The 18251-nt window shown below is 46.5% G+C and overlaps 1 protein-coding gene across 9 annotated transcripts in view; it reads left to right on the forward strand.

Annotated features, from left to right (window-relative positions):
• Nucleotides 1-18251, forward strand: part of LOC147624176 (uncharacterized) — a 111624-nt gene that overhangs the window by 79559 nt on the left and 13814 nt on the right. For all 9 annotated transcript variants that reach the window (XR_015269060.1, XR_015269059.1, XM_086819110.1 and 6 more), the window contains exon 3: nucleotides 16890-17025. Coding sequence is in view for 7 of the 9 variants with exons in the window: in XM_086819110.1 (XP_086675236.1) it covers nucleotides 16890-17025 (136 nt within the window). In the remaining 2 variants the exon portion in view is untranslated. The remainder of the gene's footprint in view (nucleotides 1-16889; nucleotides 17026-18251) is intronic.

The following is an 18251-nucleotide window of genomic DNA, read 5'->3' on the forward strand; positions in this document are numbered from 1 at the left end:
GTCTACTACCGGTTATGTGTTTACATTCACAGGAGGTGCTGTGTCATGGATGTCCAGGATGCAGAAGTGCACTGCCTTATCTACGACAGAGGCCGAGTATATTACAGCCACAGAGGCTTGCAAGGAGGCATTATGGCTATCTCGGTTAGTGGTTGATTTGGGTTATACAGGGGATATTCCATTGTTGCATTGTGACAGTCAGAGTGCCATCCAGTTGGCAAAGAACCCTGTCTTTCATGCAAAGACGAAGCATGTGGATGTGAAGTATCACTTCATCAGAGAGGTGATAGAGAACAAGCAAATTCAGCTTGTCAAGATTCATACGGATGACAACCCGGCTGATCTGTTGACAAAGAGTTTGCCTACAGAGCGGTTTGCTCATTGCAGACACTTGATGGGCATTGAATGAGGCCAGTTTCAGCCTTGATATGGCCTTGTATAATCATGTACATGTTGATTTTTTCTTTTCCTTCATTTAAGGGCATATTGCCTTTAAGTGGGAGGTTGTTGGGGTAAAGGCATTATGCCCACCCTTGTAGTGTGTACAAGCCCATAAGTTTTATAGTACATAGTACACTTAGTACTTTTAATGTACTAAGTGCACTATGTGTACTAGAGCAAATATACATGTGTGATAGGGGAGTCACACACTCATACTTTGTGAGTTGACTTATCCCCACACGTCTCTCTCTCTCTCTCCCTTCTTCTCTGTGTGTGTCTCCCACATGAAACCCTAACCATATAGCTGAGCTTCTTTAGCTCCCTTCACTGGATAGTGCACCACCACCACCTACCTCCTTGTTGGTGGCGCTAGTTCCGAGCCTCCGACCGTCACCGCCTAGTTGGCCGCTCCCGTCGGTGCTCAACCCATATTACCCATATCTGCCTTTGAGGTCGCCAGTGCTCTGCACTTCCGTCGTTGCAAGTCAGGTGGCTGAAACATGTCTTCGTAAGGGGTGTGGCATGGATACTTAGCTTATCTTCAAGAAAACAACAATTTCACGCGTAAAACCTTGAGAAAATATGAAAATAAACAAAAGAGAGAGAGAGAGAGTAGAGAGAGAAGACACCACACTAGGGGTCGAAATAGCCTTGGCCCCCCCCTTGCGAGTTATATTAGATAAAACTCCTTGGAGGAGTCTTGAGTACAAGTTCTTAGAGCTAGAGAGCTCTCTTGTCTTTTTACATGTCTCAAAAACGAGAGAATAGCTGAATTTTTAGTTCTTACCCAAAAGCACTTGAGAAAAGCGCTTAAAACTCACTTATAGTCCAAAAAGCACCTTTTTACTAGTAAAAGCTCTTCTCTTTTTAGCATTTAAAAAGCTTTAATCTTTTGCTTTCCAAAAGCTAGTCGCATCATACTAAGCCTGTAAGGTGACCTTACGTTGCTATCTTGCCACGTGTCAATGCCACATCACCATCGCCACGTTGTGACAAGATTTTTGTGCCCTATGTAGTCACGATGTATAGGATGTGGCAATGTACATATGTTGGTGTAGAATAAGCTTTTGTTGGCCAAGATGGTCGACATAATTTGAAATCAATCTAAACGGCTGGGGCATGTGGGTAAGCAATACACTTGCTAAAAGGGAAGCTGTTCATGAAGACGCAAGAGACCTAGAAGAATGAAAGCGACAAAAAAAGAAAGAGAATGGGGAGATCAAAGATGTCAGGCGGCAGCTTCTTTTAGGAAGGAAGGTAGAAAAAGTTTTTTTATGATATATAGAAAGGGGGTTTTCTCTAGAGAGAGAGAGAAAGAAGAAAGAAAGAAAGAAAGATATATTAACGTCTACGAGAGGCCAAAGTCGGCCTATGAGACAAAAAATAATACAAGTGTGTTCGTCCGGTCATCGGAAGAAAAGAAAGAAAAGAAAAAGTGTGCATGTGTCTGGATACAACTGTGAATCATCATGGATCGGTGGAGCCCATATACAAACAATATAAGGGGGGGTGGGGACGTGGATGGAGTGCTAAGGCAAGATGCATCTCTATATGCTGAAGGGGTAGTACAAGCATGCTATGCAGATCTATGTCTAACTCCATCCAGTGCCATAAGAGGGATATAAGATATCATACATCGCCGATGCCGAGGCTGTGAATGGCGTGAACATGTACCCTGAGTCTGAATGAAAGCGAGCTAGCCTCTCCTGTGTCTCCATCTGGTGTCTCATTCGGATAGCTGCTATCTCTCGATGATGACGGAGTCGGGGTGCTCTATGTCCAGTCTGTCTAGGTCTCCTCCTGGCTCTCAATTCCTCTGCTCTCTGTGCGGTCACCCCACGTGGTACATCAGCTGGCACTGGCATAGCTCTCTGGAAGAAATCTTTGAGCTAGGACTGTCTCCCACCCCTAGTGGGAGCGGGTGTTTGGAGGAGCCTCTCTCGAGAACTATGAAGCTCTAGTAGTAGTCTGCCAAGCTGTCGCTGGTCCAAGGCCTCCATCAACTGATGTAGTGAAGAGTGCTCCTCAAACAATCCTGCATATCTATCTCTGACCCCCTGGTGGGCTCTACATCTACATACAAAGTGATCCTCAGTCTCCACCTCCTCGCGGCACAATCTGCATATCCGCTCAGCTCTGGGAACCCGTGCCGCTCTCCCAGCCTCTATCTCTAGCTGATGTGATGAGACTCGTAGCTGTCCAATAGCAACGCGAGAGCTGTGTGGCATGTATACATCCATGTACCGCGGTCGATGTATAAACCCATCCCCTGAGATGCTCATAAAGTGGTCTCTGTAATACAGCATCTTCGGTGGTAGTGGGCTCTCTGGTGCTGTCCATGGCTCTCTTGTGCTGCCATATGTCCTGTCTCATCACTCTGTTCCTCTCATTGAGAGAGAGGTAACCCCGTGGAGCAGACTGATCATACTGAAAAGGTGGCAACCACTCAATGTCTATCCCATGATGTGAGAACCACTGTAGCATTTGTGCATACCAAGATCCAGTGTGTCCAGCCTTGGCCAGCTGTCTGGATGCCTCAAAAGCTCGGCAAGATAATCTCTCCGTGGGCATCTCCCTCATCCTGTATATAAAGGAGATCGTCGGGAACAATGCCTCCACTGCCATAGGTGGTGCAGCAAACTCAGCTCGAACAATGTCGTGCGGGACGGATGGTTTGTTGCGTATCATCCTTGAGAGCATCAAGATCTGTGGTCTCTCCAGCTGTACCCATGTGGAGGCTGCAAGCCCTGGTGCCCAAACCGCTGCTGCATACATCAAGGCTGGTGTCACTAATGTATCAAAGAGCCACCCCTTCGTGCGGGGTTCCTGAAAATGTGCCTGATGACACTGACACTCAAGGCCAGCAAGATCTGCATACCCCCGGATCACTCTGTCTCGGACTGCTTGAGCCATGGAGAAGCGTCTAGCTGAGCTAGTAAATGTGATGCCAAGGTAAACATAAGAGCTCACCACCTCGACCCGCCCTCCTGCTAATGTGAGAGTAGTGTGGCTCTTGACTGCGGGTGAAGTGTGGAAGATCATAACCTTGGTTTTCCCAAGGTTCACTATGAGCCCCTGCTGTGCGCAGAAGTCATCAAGAGCCACAAGGTGTCTTTGAAGCCCAACCTGCGTGTCGGATACCAAGCATAAAGCATAACATGGATAGTAATACCTGATAGCTCAACCCCAGAGCCTCCTCCCTGTGTGATGTGATCGACCACCTCATCAATATAGAGCCCAAAGAGCGTGGGGGAGAGCGGGCACCCCTGCTTCACACCAATGGTGCTAGCAACTATGTCGGACAAGCCTCCTGGGCATCGGACTCTCCCAAAGACCTGCTCATATAGCCTGTATATGCCCCACATCATGTCTGAAGGTATGCCTAGTGTCTGTAGTCGCTGAAAGAGGCACTCTCTGGGCACAGTATCAAATGCCTTGCGGAAATCCACAAAGCAACAAGAGAGAGAAATGAAATGAAATGTTATATTAACGTCTTCAAAAGGCCATAATGACCTATGAGACCAAAAGTTACATCATGGTGGATCTGATACAATGTCTGGATAAAAAAAAAACCCAGAGAGAGAGAGAGAGAGAGAGAGAGAGAGAGAGAGAGAGAGAGAGAGCAAAGGTGAAAGGAGAGACCCAGAGGGAAGAGGAGCTCAGGAGGAGAAGGCTGTCAAAGCAGTGTGAGTAGGTGTGGATTGGGCTAGAGCAGAGAGAGTCAGAGAGTCAGAGGATGAGCTAAGGGTTGTAGGAAGCAAGCCTAGGATCTCTGTTGGAACTTGGTGCTACCTAGTACTTGTTCAACTGCTAGTTAGCGTTTGAAGAAGAAGTCTGAGAGAGTGAGTAAAGAGAGAAGGAAATTTGTAGAAGATGCTTGCAGAATTCAGCAAAAGATTTGAAGCTGTGGAGCTGAAGATGAAGGTTTAGAGAATTGCTACAAGGAGCTATTTGTATAGATTGCCTCTGTCTTTTATGTTTTTTTTTCTTTCTTGTTTAAACCCAGAGTCTTAGGGCCGTTGAGACTAGTTTTTATTTTGCAAATATAAAGAATACAAAGTGCTTGGGTTTGAACTTGTTGTGAGTGCTTATCGACCATATTGCTTGACACCTCTAAGTGCGACATCATGTAGCAACAACAAAAGCTCAAGGATCACCATACATACATCTAGGAAGAGATCCAAAATCTTACCCATTCCCAATAATTCTTCTTCATAAAACCCATGAGAAGAATTCCAAGCTCAAGGAAAGCTCAAGAAAGCTAAATGTGAAGTGCATTGGCCTCACCACGTGTAGATTTCTTGAGCTTGGCTTTGAGCTTTCCAAGAGGAGCTATTGTTGGTCTCGAAGGAAAGTCTGGGAGTTTAGAGGACAAGAAGCTGTCTCAAAGTCTATTAAAGTCAATTGGGATCAGACAGGAGTCAGCAACAGTCAGTTGAGGGTTAGCTGGGGTCAGATAAGGTCAGCATCATATGAGAGAAGGTTAGCTGAGGTGGTAGTACTAAAGATGAGAGCTGTTGAGAGTCAGATCTGACCCAAGAGGACATTCTGGTGGGTCAGCTGATTCAGGCTAAGGAAGGTTAGGTGTCCGACTCATAGTCACATGGAACGGGAACGGATAGATTGAACCAGTGTTCCCGAAAAACCGTACATGATTTGTACCAAAAAACCCTCTAACTTTACACTTGCAAAAAAAAAATCCAATTTTCAAGATTTCAAAACTTCAAATTTTAATGTTCTCTAGAAATCACCTTTGACTTCTGAGATACAACAGCACAAAACCTTTTCACATCGAAAACTAAACTTTAAAAACTTTATATTAACAAGTTAAAAATTGCACAATGATGTAAGAAAATATCATAGTACCCATCTTGATAGTTGATAAAGCATTAAAGCATTACATAGTCAATTTGATACAATCATAGAAGTGATTATAGACAACCATAGATGTGGTTTGGCAATCACATTTCAATAGAAAGACAAATGCATAACATTTTTGAAGTACTTTGAATCAATCAAGTATCCCAAGACACATGTGAATAAACATGTCTTGAGGTCTTTGCTCCAGCTCTCCATAAACCAATAGCATCTGTAAAATCAAAGGACACGAGTGGCAGTCCTTCAACAAAAATGCGCAAAAATATATCCATGCTCTTCGTTTCCAACCGGTTCCTCAACTTACTTTTGATAATGTTATGCACACTAAAACCTGTTTTACACACTGTAGTACTACTACATTGCAATATTAAAATTTGAGCTAGAGATAACAATGTACGATACTTTTGACGTCACACATCATTTCTCCCAATCAAGCACCAAGTGTCCTTGAGTGACTTTCCTTTCCAATCTTACGCACCTTGAATTTTGAACACATGAAACTCTTTTTTAAGAATCTCTCATCTAACATTGCATCAATGTGTACCATCTTCCAACGTGACAGCATATCCATAATGCAGAACCAAGGCATCCAACTCTACAACACCATAGTTTTTCAACTCTTTGGATGACGGAAATCCAAGAGGAGCAAGAATATTGAAATTTTTCATTATAGAAGAATCAACATAAATCTAGTATTCAAGTGATTCTTAACTTCATTGCAAAATTCCATTTGAAAATCAAGAGCTGTAGCCAAGTCACTTCCAACAGCACATCTCTCAATCCTTACCCCATAATACATATCACCTTTAATTGCCTTACGCATTGTCCACAACCAATCATGCTGGCAACCAAATTCAAGAATGGATGGAAATCCATAACCATCATGACCTTGCAAATTCATATCTATATAGCATGGACCAGCTGAAAACTCCACATCTAAAAAGGCAATAGTAGAAGATATTGAGCTTGGTATGCTTGACACATCCACAAAACTTTTCTGAAACACTAGTGACAAAATAGCCAAGTGATCTAACACATCTGCCAAGAAATGCAACATGTATATAAACTTGAAGTTGGCAACTATCCTATACAATCTTTCATTCTCCTCTTTTAGGCATAGAAGAAGTGGCTCAAGTACTTCATATACTTTTACAAGAACTTTATGCCGACTTAACCACCTTAGTTTATGGATTTTCTCCATCTTAAGGTGAACGTTTAGAGCTCTTCTTAAACAAAGCAGCAATCTCATTTAAGGTTGTATCCATAAAATTAGCATGTTGTGAGTTTTTGAATACATCAGACACATAAATTTGTTCTATGAGCAACACAGTGGATGGCAGTCATGAAAGGACTCCTCTTTTTCATCAAGGCAGCAAGACCATTTGTTACACCTGTCATTACCGATGCTCCATCTAAACCAAAACTCACTAGTTTTGAACGATCAAGACCATAATTACAACTTTAAAACCTTGTAGACCACATTGTTTACACAACCTTATTTGGTCTTTCAAAGGTACACTTTAAACATGTATACACTTCATGCTTTGAAACTGTCTTAATCAATATAATTAATCCTCTTTAACCTCCGTTGCTTGTAATTAAACCTCTCCGAATGAGACACCAGATGGAGACACAGGAGAGGCTAGCTCGCTTTCATTCAGACTCAGGGTACATGTTCATGCCATTCACAGCCTCAGCATCGGCGATGTATGATATCTTATATCCCTCTTATGGCACTGGATGGAGTTAGACATAGATCTGCATAGCATGCTTGTACTACCCCTTCAACATATAGAGATGCATCTTGCCTCAGCACTCCATCCACATCCCCACCCCCCTTATATTGTTTGTATATGGGCTCCACCGATCCATGATGATTCACAGTTGTATCCAGACACTTGCACACTTTTTCTTTTGTTTCTTTTCTTCCGATGACCGGAAGAACACAGTTGTATTATTTTTTGTCTCATAGGCCAACTTTGGCCTCTCGTAGACGTTAATATATCTTTCTTTCTTTCTTTCTTTCTCTCTCGGGCATGCCTGCATGCAGAGAGGGCTGCTCATGGCCATGGACAACATTTGTTCCATGGCTTTAAGAGCCTCCCTTGCCTTAAGAAGAAAAGGTCATAACACAGAAAAAAACACCTAGACAGAGAGCATCTTTCTCACTCTCTCTCGGCCATGCTTGCACCCTCGAAGCGCTTAACGAAAATCGCCAGAACAAACATCCTAATCCAAATCGAGCATACGTAATGGTTGCTCCACAACCACGATGGGCTAGATACAAACTCGCCTCATGTAAGGGCAGGAAATAAGTGATCGTAAGGGGAAGAGATTCTTCTCCTCCGGCTGGCCGCTCTATGAGGAGAAGGCTATCTCATATAGGGGGGGGGGGGGGGGGGGGGGGACAACCACACAAGTGGTCCGTAATGCCAAATGGGGTCACCGCCTCTAAGGGCTAGGCTTCCAAAGTCTCAAGGAAGCTTCCCGCCGCTTCCTTATGCGGCTAGAATCTCCCTGTAGCTTCCCCTACTGACCGCAGAGGGTGTGAATGACACCAAGCCATTTGCACCTCATGGTCTCAGCTGGTGGAGTGTGGGTACCCTCGATGGCCTCGCTGCATCTAGCACACCAAATGTGCCAGGATGCTATGCTACTGCAAATCTCCCATCTCTGGCATGAGCCTGGCTGCCAGTCGCGTGTAGGTGGTGCTGTGACTGGTACTGCTGCAATAGGATTGTGATCCTCCACATAAGTCTTGACCACTCCCTGTCCACAGCGAAGATGCGGAGAATCCGTTGCCAAATCTACTGAGCCTTCGGGCAATCCCAAAGGCAATGTCATTGAGACCTGGGGGTGACTGCACCGCGGGCAAGCTACTGACCGACCTCCAACTGCCAACTAAGTACCGACCGCCAAACTCCTATGTGCCATCAGCCAAAGAAAGAGAGTGATCTTCCTAGGCCGAAAGCTGTCCCAAAGCCTCTTTGAGAAATCTAAAAGGAAGTGTTGTGATAGGCCCTGTGACTGCCAGTGTGCTGCTGCTGCCGGTGTGCCATCTATCTCAGGCATCTGGATCTTGTGGCCAAGCCGCGCCGTATATGCAAAGAGGGGGGCATCCAGAGTATCCTCCCGATTCGCGGGATCATGCCAAGTCCACTCTCCCAGGTCCCACTGCAACCGCGTGAGAGGTCGACACTCCCAAATCCATAGCCGCCATAGTCTCCCCCTGGCCACCTTGGCCGGTGCTGGATCTATGTGTCATTCTCGTTCCTAAAAACCAATCACCCTCACTCTCTGCAAGGTGCAGCCTCTGAAATCCTCCATGGGAAGCTATGATCTCTCTAGTCTGCCTTGGGGTCCAATAGAAAAAGTGAGCAGACCACTGTCCTCATGTGCTTCGTGGACCGCCACAAGGATATCGTGTCTGGTAAACACTCATAACCACACTGGGGGAGTTGGATTTGGAATAGGCAGCAACCACTCCTGAGGGATAGCTAAGTCAAAGGTGATGCTGAGCCTATCTCGACCCCGGATCCTTGTCAAGCCTCTCTTGCTCCTCCAGGGGTAACTGCCTGTGTGCAATCCGATCTCCAAGAGACCTAGCTGGTCCTGTGATCAAGGCTCCCCAAGATACATGCGGCTGGGTCCCCAACATGTGGCCACTGGGTAAATGGATCAAGGGGTTCTAGACCAAAGGCTGTTGGAGCCGCTCCTCTGAGGCAACTGGGACTATCTGTCGGAGGGCTAGCCTGAGATGATCCCAAGCCCGAAGTAAACTGGCTGCAAATCTGTCCTCAAAAGCTGGGCTAAAACTCTGTGGCCACGGGCCCCCAAGGCTCAGAGTGCGGGCTGAAATCCAGGCCAATAAGAAATCCTTCTAGGGCTCACCACCGGGAAGGAGTCCTTTGACAATCAACTTGCCCACCAACAGGACACGACTCTGAATAGCAGGATCGATGAGTCCAAGCCCCCCTCTGCTATGTGGCTGAATGATCACTCACCATGCCACCTTGGCCCTGGTTGGCCTCCCGTCACTTCCGACCCATAAGAAGTTCCGGATCAACCACTGAACCTGGCAAATGCATGCCCGAGAAAAGGCCCAGCGCGAAGTGATACACCACAAGGTGGCTAGCAGTACCTGGTTCGCCACTACCACTCTGCTTGCTAGGGAGAGCCTCGTCGAGCTCCAATATAGAAGCTTCTTTCGAATACTAAGAAGAAGTGGGGATTGTTGTTGGGATCAAGGCTCGGAGAAAAGGCTGAAGTCTCCTACTGATGGCCTTGGCCAAGATCTTATAGGCTGTCCCTAGAAGAGTGATGGGTCTCCACTGTCGGATTTCCAATCTGTCACCACCCTCCTTGGGAATCAAGTGAATCAAACCCTCTGAGAGCCTCTCTGGCATGGCACCTGTGATCATAATCTCATTGAAGGTATCACGAAGGCCACTTTCCATGAGGTCCCAATGGCAAAGAAAGAAAGAAAGACTGGAAGCCCATCCGCCCCCGGGCATTTGCCCCTGGGAAGTGCCGTCACTACCTCCGCCAACTCCTCAGCAGTAAAAGGTATCAATAAGAATGACCGAAGAGAAGGGGGAACCACCTCCCTCGTATGCCGCCGGACCCCCTCACGTGCTTCCACCACATGTGGAGATATTGGGGCACTAGGTAGGAGGGATCGAAAAAAGTCTGTGAGACGATGGCTCTCACCTGGGGGGGGATCTGAAATAATAGCTCCATCCTGGCCACGCAAGCTGCGAATACCATCTCTCCTCCTGTGGGGGCCGGCTATCTCAAAGAAATCCCCTGTGACGCTATCGCCTGCCTGAGTCTAGAAAGAGGCCGTGGCATGATACCTGTACTCCACCCTCCTCTCCTCTATGGATCTAATCTCTGTGTGAGCAGCGGCAAGCTGACTCTCGATCCACTGACTATCCGGGGACCTCTCCTGAAGCTTTTGTAGAGAGGCAAGACTCCTCCGTAAACTCCTCTCCTGTTCTCGGAAACCCTCTAAACGGCTTTGGGTTGCCTCCTGCAAGAAACAACTGATCACCCCTAAGCCCTCATCCACTGTGCGCACAACAGAGCCCGAAAGAAAATACAATCCCGCCCATATTTGCTCTATCCTACTGCAAATCTTTGGGTCCTGAATGAGGCTGTTCGGGACCCTCAAGCTCATCTACCTGTCATGCCTCCAGGGGTCCTCTAAGGACAAAATAACCAAGGCGTGGTTAGAAAATGTAGTGCCTGCCAAAATACCAATCATACCCCCTCGGTTGCAAGCCCACTCATCCACGTAAAATCTGTCAAGTCTAGAGAGGTTGGGGCTAGTGCTGCTCCTATCCAATCTCGAGAAGCGAAGGCTCCCAGGGCTACGCCCAAACTCTGGAAGATGCCAAGGGTCCTGTCCCCTAATTGTAAGAACCGTCTCCTCCCAGGCTGAGTACTCTGCTCCCGCAACTGTGGCTGTGCCACCCCCAAGTCTATCCTCTGCTGCCTCTATCATGTTGAAGTCACCACCCAAGCACCAAAAGTCAGCTTGAGGGAGGGCCTGCCGTATTGAGCTCCAAAAGAGGGCTCTACTTGTAGCAGCGTTCGGAGCGTAAACATTGAGGAAGCTGCCGATTGCCTCCTCTCCGGGTGGGGGGTTGCGGGGGGTTGACAAGAGTGCTCTGGAAAGGCTGAAGGTGGGGGAGGGAGGGCTCGGATGATAAGGGTGGGGCGGGGGGGATCGTGGCAGGAAAAGTCGGTGAAGAAATGGAAGGAGGAGGGGGGGGAGGCGGTGAAGGAGGGCGAAGGGGTGCTGCTGGGAGAGATCCATTGAAGAGGACGACTGCGGGGATGGGGTCACTAGGGGCTCAGAGAGGCCGATCGGCCTCTCAGAACACTGGGGGTCGGAGGGGAAATCATGACGAGGGATCGGACGCCATACTGGTGGGGCCGGAGGGGCCCGTTTCGGGACTGGCGAGGGCACATCGCCAACGGGAAAATCCTGAGATAAATGCTCATAATGGTTCTCTGACAGAACCGAATTCTCCTGCATGCTGCTAGCTTGGCGTGCACGGCAGCGACACTTAGCGGGTGACCCGGGCGGGGCCCAACCGTCCGTCACTCTTCGGCTGGAGGGTCATCCATGGTCGGTACCTGGTGCTCCGCTGCTTGGGAACCTAGAGAAGAGGAAGGTATTCCTTCTTGAGGCCTAGAAAACAAACTGTCACGAGAAAGCCTGAAACTCCAGTTAATGTGTCGGATGCCGGGTCGAAGCCGTGCTGCCACCGTGCAAAGAAGGCCTGGGCCATACGCAGTGCAACGAGGCTCAGTTGCATGACAAGATCAGATGCCACTGGCGAGTCGAACTCAACCTGGTAGTAACCACGCCCCAAAGGATGAATATCTGCGATCTTTGCAGGTGCACCTAGGAGACTAGCTTGAAGAAGATCTCTGAGTTGGCCACGCGCGGGGCGGCTACCGACAATCTTGCATACTAGAGTGGAGGAGGCCTTTAGGGATGTGATAGTCATAGCGAGAAGTTGCAAGTCTACTTCAAAAAAAGAAAGGTAGGTAACAGCGGCCTTGGTCGGGGGAGATGGAGCGGCTGCCATGGAGCCCTCCTGGGGGCGAAGACCAGAAGAGGCTGAAACTTGCCAAAATTAGAGAACTCCCCACAACTTGAGGGCGTTGTCGGCGGAACAAGGAAGAGACGAAGAAGGGGAAGTGGAAGGGCTAGAGAGGGAAAGGGAGGGGGAGGTGAGGCTAGAAAAAGAAACTCACAAAGGGAGAAAAGGGACCGGCGGAAGGGGGGGGGGGGTGGGTCACAGGCTGTGAAGGGAGGGGGGGCGGGCGCAGAAAGGAAAAAAGTGACGTAGAAAGGAAGGGAAGGGGGGGGGGTTTACAGGCGGCGAAGGGAGGGGGGGCGGGTGCAGGAAGAAATGCGAAGAAGGGAGGGGGGGTGCTGCAGTCAGGCAGGCTAGGGGGGCGAGCACAGGCGCAAAACAGGGGGGGAAGAGGGTGCAAGCGCAAGGGGGGGAGGGCGCTGGCAGCAATGCAATGCAGGAGGAGGGGGGGGGTGGGCTCGCAGCTTGCTCGAAGAATCATTGCTAGTGCGTATCAACTGTTACCATTTGCAAGCTAAGGAGATGCCAAGCCTTTCAGATGCAAGGTCATACACCACTCTCATATGATATGATATGATCATAGAAAAATACAAAAATTCTCATTTACTAAAAAATTAGAACCAGAATGCCTTTAGCCAAGGATGCATATTTGCGGAACGGGAACGACACAGGTTATGGAATGCGTTCCCTTGTTCCCAAGGGAACACCGTTCCATAGCCTTGTTCCCAAGGCTATGGAACGGTGTTCCATGTTACTATGGTCCGACTGCATGAGCAAAGGGTGAGCGGATTGTTGCAGGGTTGTTGGGTGCCCTGAGTTGGATGTTTTAAGTGATTTGGATGCTGTAGAGGCCAGATTCTTTTCGCTCTTCCCATCATCATCTGTGCCATGCCACTTCTTTTTTTCCAAAACGTTTTTTTTCATTCCAAAACTCTTTTTTTTTTGGGTGCATGTGTTGCATTTTTGCATATCAGCAACTTGTATTTTTATGCTTTGGTGACATCCCCCTAACTTATTAAATAGCTGTCTTGAACTGTTAGGTCTTGCTTTTCTGTGCTTTTCTCTGTGCACCTCTAGAGTCACCTTCAAGCAGGAGTTTCCCAGCATGATTCTCTTCCTGTCAACATCAACACGCACCCGTTATATGTCAGAAGACACAACACGTGCACACGTGCTTGTCCTTAGGTTTAATTGGGCATTCCCGACCCTTGGCGCACATACACAAATATGCTCACAAGTATAAATCAAATAAACAAATGAATGCACAAACAGTTCCTTGGTTTTGACACCAATTTCTTGGTTTTTACACGAGTTTCTACTGTAGTCCAACTTACCCATGTTAGTGTCTGACTATGGTAGATTAATAGTATTCATATCCATGTACTCAATTCTGATTTCCTTCATTGATAAACAGTGCCTCCATGAGATGGCTAGTCCCATGACTCTTGTACAAAAGATTTAGTGTTGGTCAATCTCAAAGTTGCTCCTTTTGGATACAACTTCGACAACAACCCTTGAGTTCTAGAATACTCAATTCCTTGTAGTGGAATATAAACCTTGAGCATTCTTCTTTGTTCCTGGTTCCTTGGATGTCAAAATACAAAGGCTGGTGAGGACAGCGGCTTAGGCCACTTCTGCAGTAGCATACGTTTGCTAGCTAGGTGGCCTCGTCATCTTGTTGGAGGTCTTCCAAGGCAGCCATAAGGTCAGAGAGGACCGCTTTCACATGCAGCCACCTAGGATCCTGGGAAAATCGAAGGCGAATCTTGTGTGAATTTTGGGGATTCTTGTTTACAGTGGGAAATCAGTGAAGTGGGAGCATCCCAGGCACTCTTTTTTTAGTGCAATTTGGTGTTGTATAGCACACTTCCTGGTTCTAGTAAAGCACACATTTCGGATCAGCTAGGTGCTCATCTTCCAGAGTAGTGAAGCTTAGTTAAGTGTACATCTAGACCTTAGTGCATTTCGGTGGCGACAATTTAAATCCAATATATTCTCGATGTAGTTAGCACATTCCGGGTGTACCTTACACATTCTCGGTGTTGTGGAATCTACTTCCGTTTTTTTCTTATCCACATTAAAGGTGTTTTGAAGCTCTCATCACAGGGGGGGGCTCTTCTTGTACACACTAAGAAGTTGCAATAAGGAAATCCAGAATGCATGACAATATAGCATTTAGGACACATGGTGTCCATAAGAACCAATTCCTATCATCGTACCATTGGCCACCTGCAAAGCATACCTTCTGGTATCTTTTGGGTATAGGTTCTTGTGGGCAAGAGAGCAGCACATGCTTGCAATGGTGTAGGTTTAGAAGGGAACTATAGAAGAGAAGATCCTTGTGAAGTTGAGTACAAAGCAGTTGCCAGAATCAAGCATGTAGATGAAGCTGGTGCTTGGACATCCGTCCTTTGTGGATGACTCGTCACAGCAGTGGGCCAAGCTTCAAGGGCAAAGAAGTAGTAGCGCCCATTCAAGGCTTTCCGGCAAGTCTTGGACTTCCTGTCGTATGGGATTTAACTTTGTACGTACATGCATTACCACATTACCTCTATAGGGGGGATTGTTGGGTATATTCACATTCACGGGAGTGAAAATGTGTAATGGAAATAAAAAGGTGCTAGGTGGTTGTGTAACCTAGCACTTGTTTTTGTGTTTACTAGGGCTTAAATAAGCGGTTCTAGTGTGTGTGAACAAATGCTATTGTGTAGGTTCATTTATGTGTAGGAATAGCTTATTAGAAGGATCTTATGTAAGCAATGATGTGTAACGGTGACACCTCTTAGGGGCACTTGGCATCATGCCTTGACATGTGGCATGTGTGGTGGCAACATATGCACACACCTTGTAAAGGGGGCCTCTCCTATAGAAAGAAGCAAATTACATTATACAAAGATGCTTCCCACGACTCTCTTGAGTGCTCCCCTTAATCCCCAATCAACTCTTGTATTAATCATGCTGATAATCTTGTGGTGGTCATCTTCTCCCTCTCTCTCAAGTCGTGTCTCACCTTCCACTAGGGACCAAGAGACCCTGAATGAGCACCGTCGGCGGCTCTATGGACCTCGCCATTCATTGTGTACTTGTATGTGGGTCCATTTTTCTTTTGACACTTTTCTCTCCATGTTTATGATCTTCACTTTACACATGGAACATATGTAACACTTTCTGGTCTCATAGAACCATTGGGTCTTTGGTAGGCACCTCCTAGCTGACCTTTACTAGCTTCTTTCAGGCATAGGATGGCAGTACGGATTGATGACCTAGAGAGGTACTGAGTCCGTCGATCCACATGGGAGGACTAAACGTCACCCTGCGGTGACCCACGCCCTACCTTGACCCCCTGGAGTCACCTTGGACCGCACTCACTTGGTCCGCAAGCGCCCTACACACGACGGCTCTAGATCGGGAAGATTCTCTAGCACCATAGATGAGGTACACCTTTCCATTAGTAGTGGACATGGTGAGTCTCTCTATAGTCATCGACTCTCCCATGTTGGACATCCTAGATGGATGAGGATGACACCGCACCCACATGAACTCTTTTGTATTGTATGAATATTTGACCAGGCTCAACCAGTGAGATGTTATTAATAGTATGAAGAGATGGATATGCAAGATACATTCAGGTTAAAATGCATAGGCAGCCACGAGATGTCTACATAGCAATATGCTACTTCTCCCCCGACTCAAAGGCTTGGGCCAGATTGGGACCATGATCCCCATAACATGCCTTGTATGCAGACATAGAAGAACTCTCTAGGAAGGACAATAGAAAGACAAACAGAGATACTCGACTTTCAAGAGGATGCGTTTACACTTCTGGAGATCATGCCACATGAGGTTGACATAAGTAGTAAAAGGGGGCTACAGTCATGGGGTAGGGCAAACACTCGATTGAGATGGGTACAACACATGGTTTACTCAAATCTACTTATTCATATGTAATGAAATGAGATGTTGGCCCACATCTTCAAGCCCTACTTGCCATTCGCATGGGAGTGATGGGAGCAGCGTTGTGGGCTGCCTCATTGGGTCTCCCGCCTTGATTTTTGACATGCAATATTTCATGTGCTCTTGCTCATGTCAGGTGCTGACCATTGCCACCTTGCTTTTAACCTGAATAGCTCTCACAAGTCCTACCATCTGGTACATAGATTGTCACTCAGTATCACTTTCCTCAAGACCCACTCACAACTTTAAATTATCTGTCCTGCTTGCCCCAATCAACACCCTGTCCACACATAGAAAAAGCCTCTCTTCTTGGCCATGCACTCCACATCGTAGCCCAACAGAGATTTCTCTATACAGTCAAGTCCGCCAAAAAGCCCTAGAACTGAGAATGGATGGGATGATGAGGTATGTGAGTCATCACTTGAGAAATGGAATGAAGAATTCAGCCTTAACCACCCAGAAGCCAAACAAACAAAGGCATTAGATGCAAGAAAACGGATAAGAACTGCTAGATATTCTCTACTGTTGTAATCCCAAAAGACTTTTGGCTAAATCAGCCTATCCCCCTCATTGACCCAGATATATGGCAAGCCTAAAGAGACACTTGTCAATGCAACCAATCAACCCTGATAGATATGATAGCAGGAAGGAGCTCGTGATGTTCCCAAGGCAAATGTGGGAAGCATAGTATGTCTTCAGGGAGGTTGAATCAGTATAGGGCAAGAAGGCATTCCAATTGACTTGGCATATGGATGTAACCTGTCTTACAATGCTTCAATTAGGAACAGAATTTATGGAAGGAAAACATGATTAGAAAGGTTGAGGAATTTTGAGAGAATTAAGGGGCTGTTTCTTGACAACAAAATTACAACAGTGGGTGAGTAAATATGGGAAGGCGGACAGGGTGAAAGTTTCAATAAGTGAATTTCCTGTATGGTTTGTTTTAGAGAGAGACGCAATGGACATTTAGTAAGACAAAAGTATGTTGTGTTTTTGGGACAGATTCCACTCAAGTATGTCGTTGATGACCATCAAAGCGAAAATGCTGTCGCATTGCAAAATGCTGGTGCTTCCAAAGTACTTCATGACAGTGGTTTGACCCCAGGAAAACTTGAGGCTGCTATTGATGAGTTGTTGGGTATGGTGTTTTCTTATAGTTTCATATCTTTATGCATGAACGTCCTGTTAATTAACGCGTTATTTCCAAATTCCAATCAGAACTCTCAAGACTCAAACAGTTTATACGAAATATGCTTAACATTGTTGGTTTTGTGATCCTTTTGGGTATATTATGTGTGTGTGTGTGTGTGTGTGTGTGAGAGCATATCTTGATACAGGGTTCTACACCCACTATTGGGCACTGATGACGTTAGTGGGGATGTCGTAGTATATAGTCCACACTATGCATATTGGAGTTGATAGTTGTATAGTCTTGTGGGTTGACTACCATGAGTATATAACATGCACGTTCCGAAAAGGTGAATTTGGGCATGTTCCGAAAAGGTGAATTCATCTAGGTATATATATATATATATATATTATATGTTTGTATCGCTTGGATAGTAGGCACATTTTGTTAATCCTTACTTTTAGTGTCAAAGGACTGCTCTTGCACCATTTATCATTTGTTCCACCCCCCCCCCCCCTTTAAAAAAAGAAAAAGAAAAAAGAAAAAAGAAAAAAAGGTTGAGATCCTGCTAATCAGTCATGATTGCTGCCTCTCCAATCTTAGGGTTAGGGAGAGTGGAAAGTCCTATGCCTGCCTATAGGGGAAATACGATCCTCATGTGAGGTGGTGCCCATCGGCTGCAGCAACGTTTGCATCATCTGTTTGCCATGGGGTTTAGGTTGTAAGAAAATATGATGAGGTTTAACGCAGTGCGATGTGCAAACAGATTCATGCTCCTTACACTACAAAAGAGATTTGCATACAAGACAACATTTGCTGCTGAATTTGGGCACTACAAACTGGTGTAACTTACATTGGACATTAGGAATGGTCATGTATCACACCCTTAATGCCCGGACAATTGCACATGATGGAGATGGAAGCATATAGAAAGCTCTAGTGCCCAAAAGCATGAAGAAACCCTAGCATGGCACGGAGAAGATGAATCACATGCATACCAAAGTAAACCCTCATTGACTGTACCCTACTCACATGCCCCCTGTGTTTATCTGTCCCCCCGTGCTGCACACCATTGAGTCCTTGGGCATCACAGCCACCACTCAAGAATCTTGTCATCATGGACAAGTGTACACACTAGTTCATGTTTTCAAGCGCCGCAACCGTACTTGTTGCAGCACTACTTCCCTGTTCTCAGGTACCACCTCAACCATGGTGCTTTCAAGGATGCAAAGCGA

The sequence above is a fragment of the Cibotium barometz genome, chromosome 25, assembly GCF_041138505.1.
Source record: "Cibotium barometz isolate CiBa-2024 chromosome 25, ASM4113850v1, whole genome shotgun sequence".
NCBI classification, from domain to species: Eukaryota; Viridiplantae; Streptophyta; class Polypodiopsida; order Cyatheales; family Cibotiaceae; genus Cibotium; species Cibotium barometz.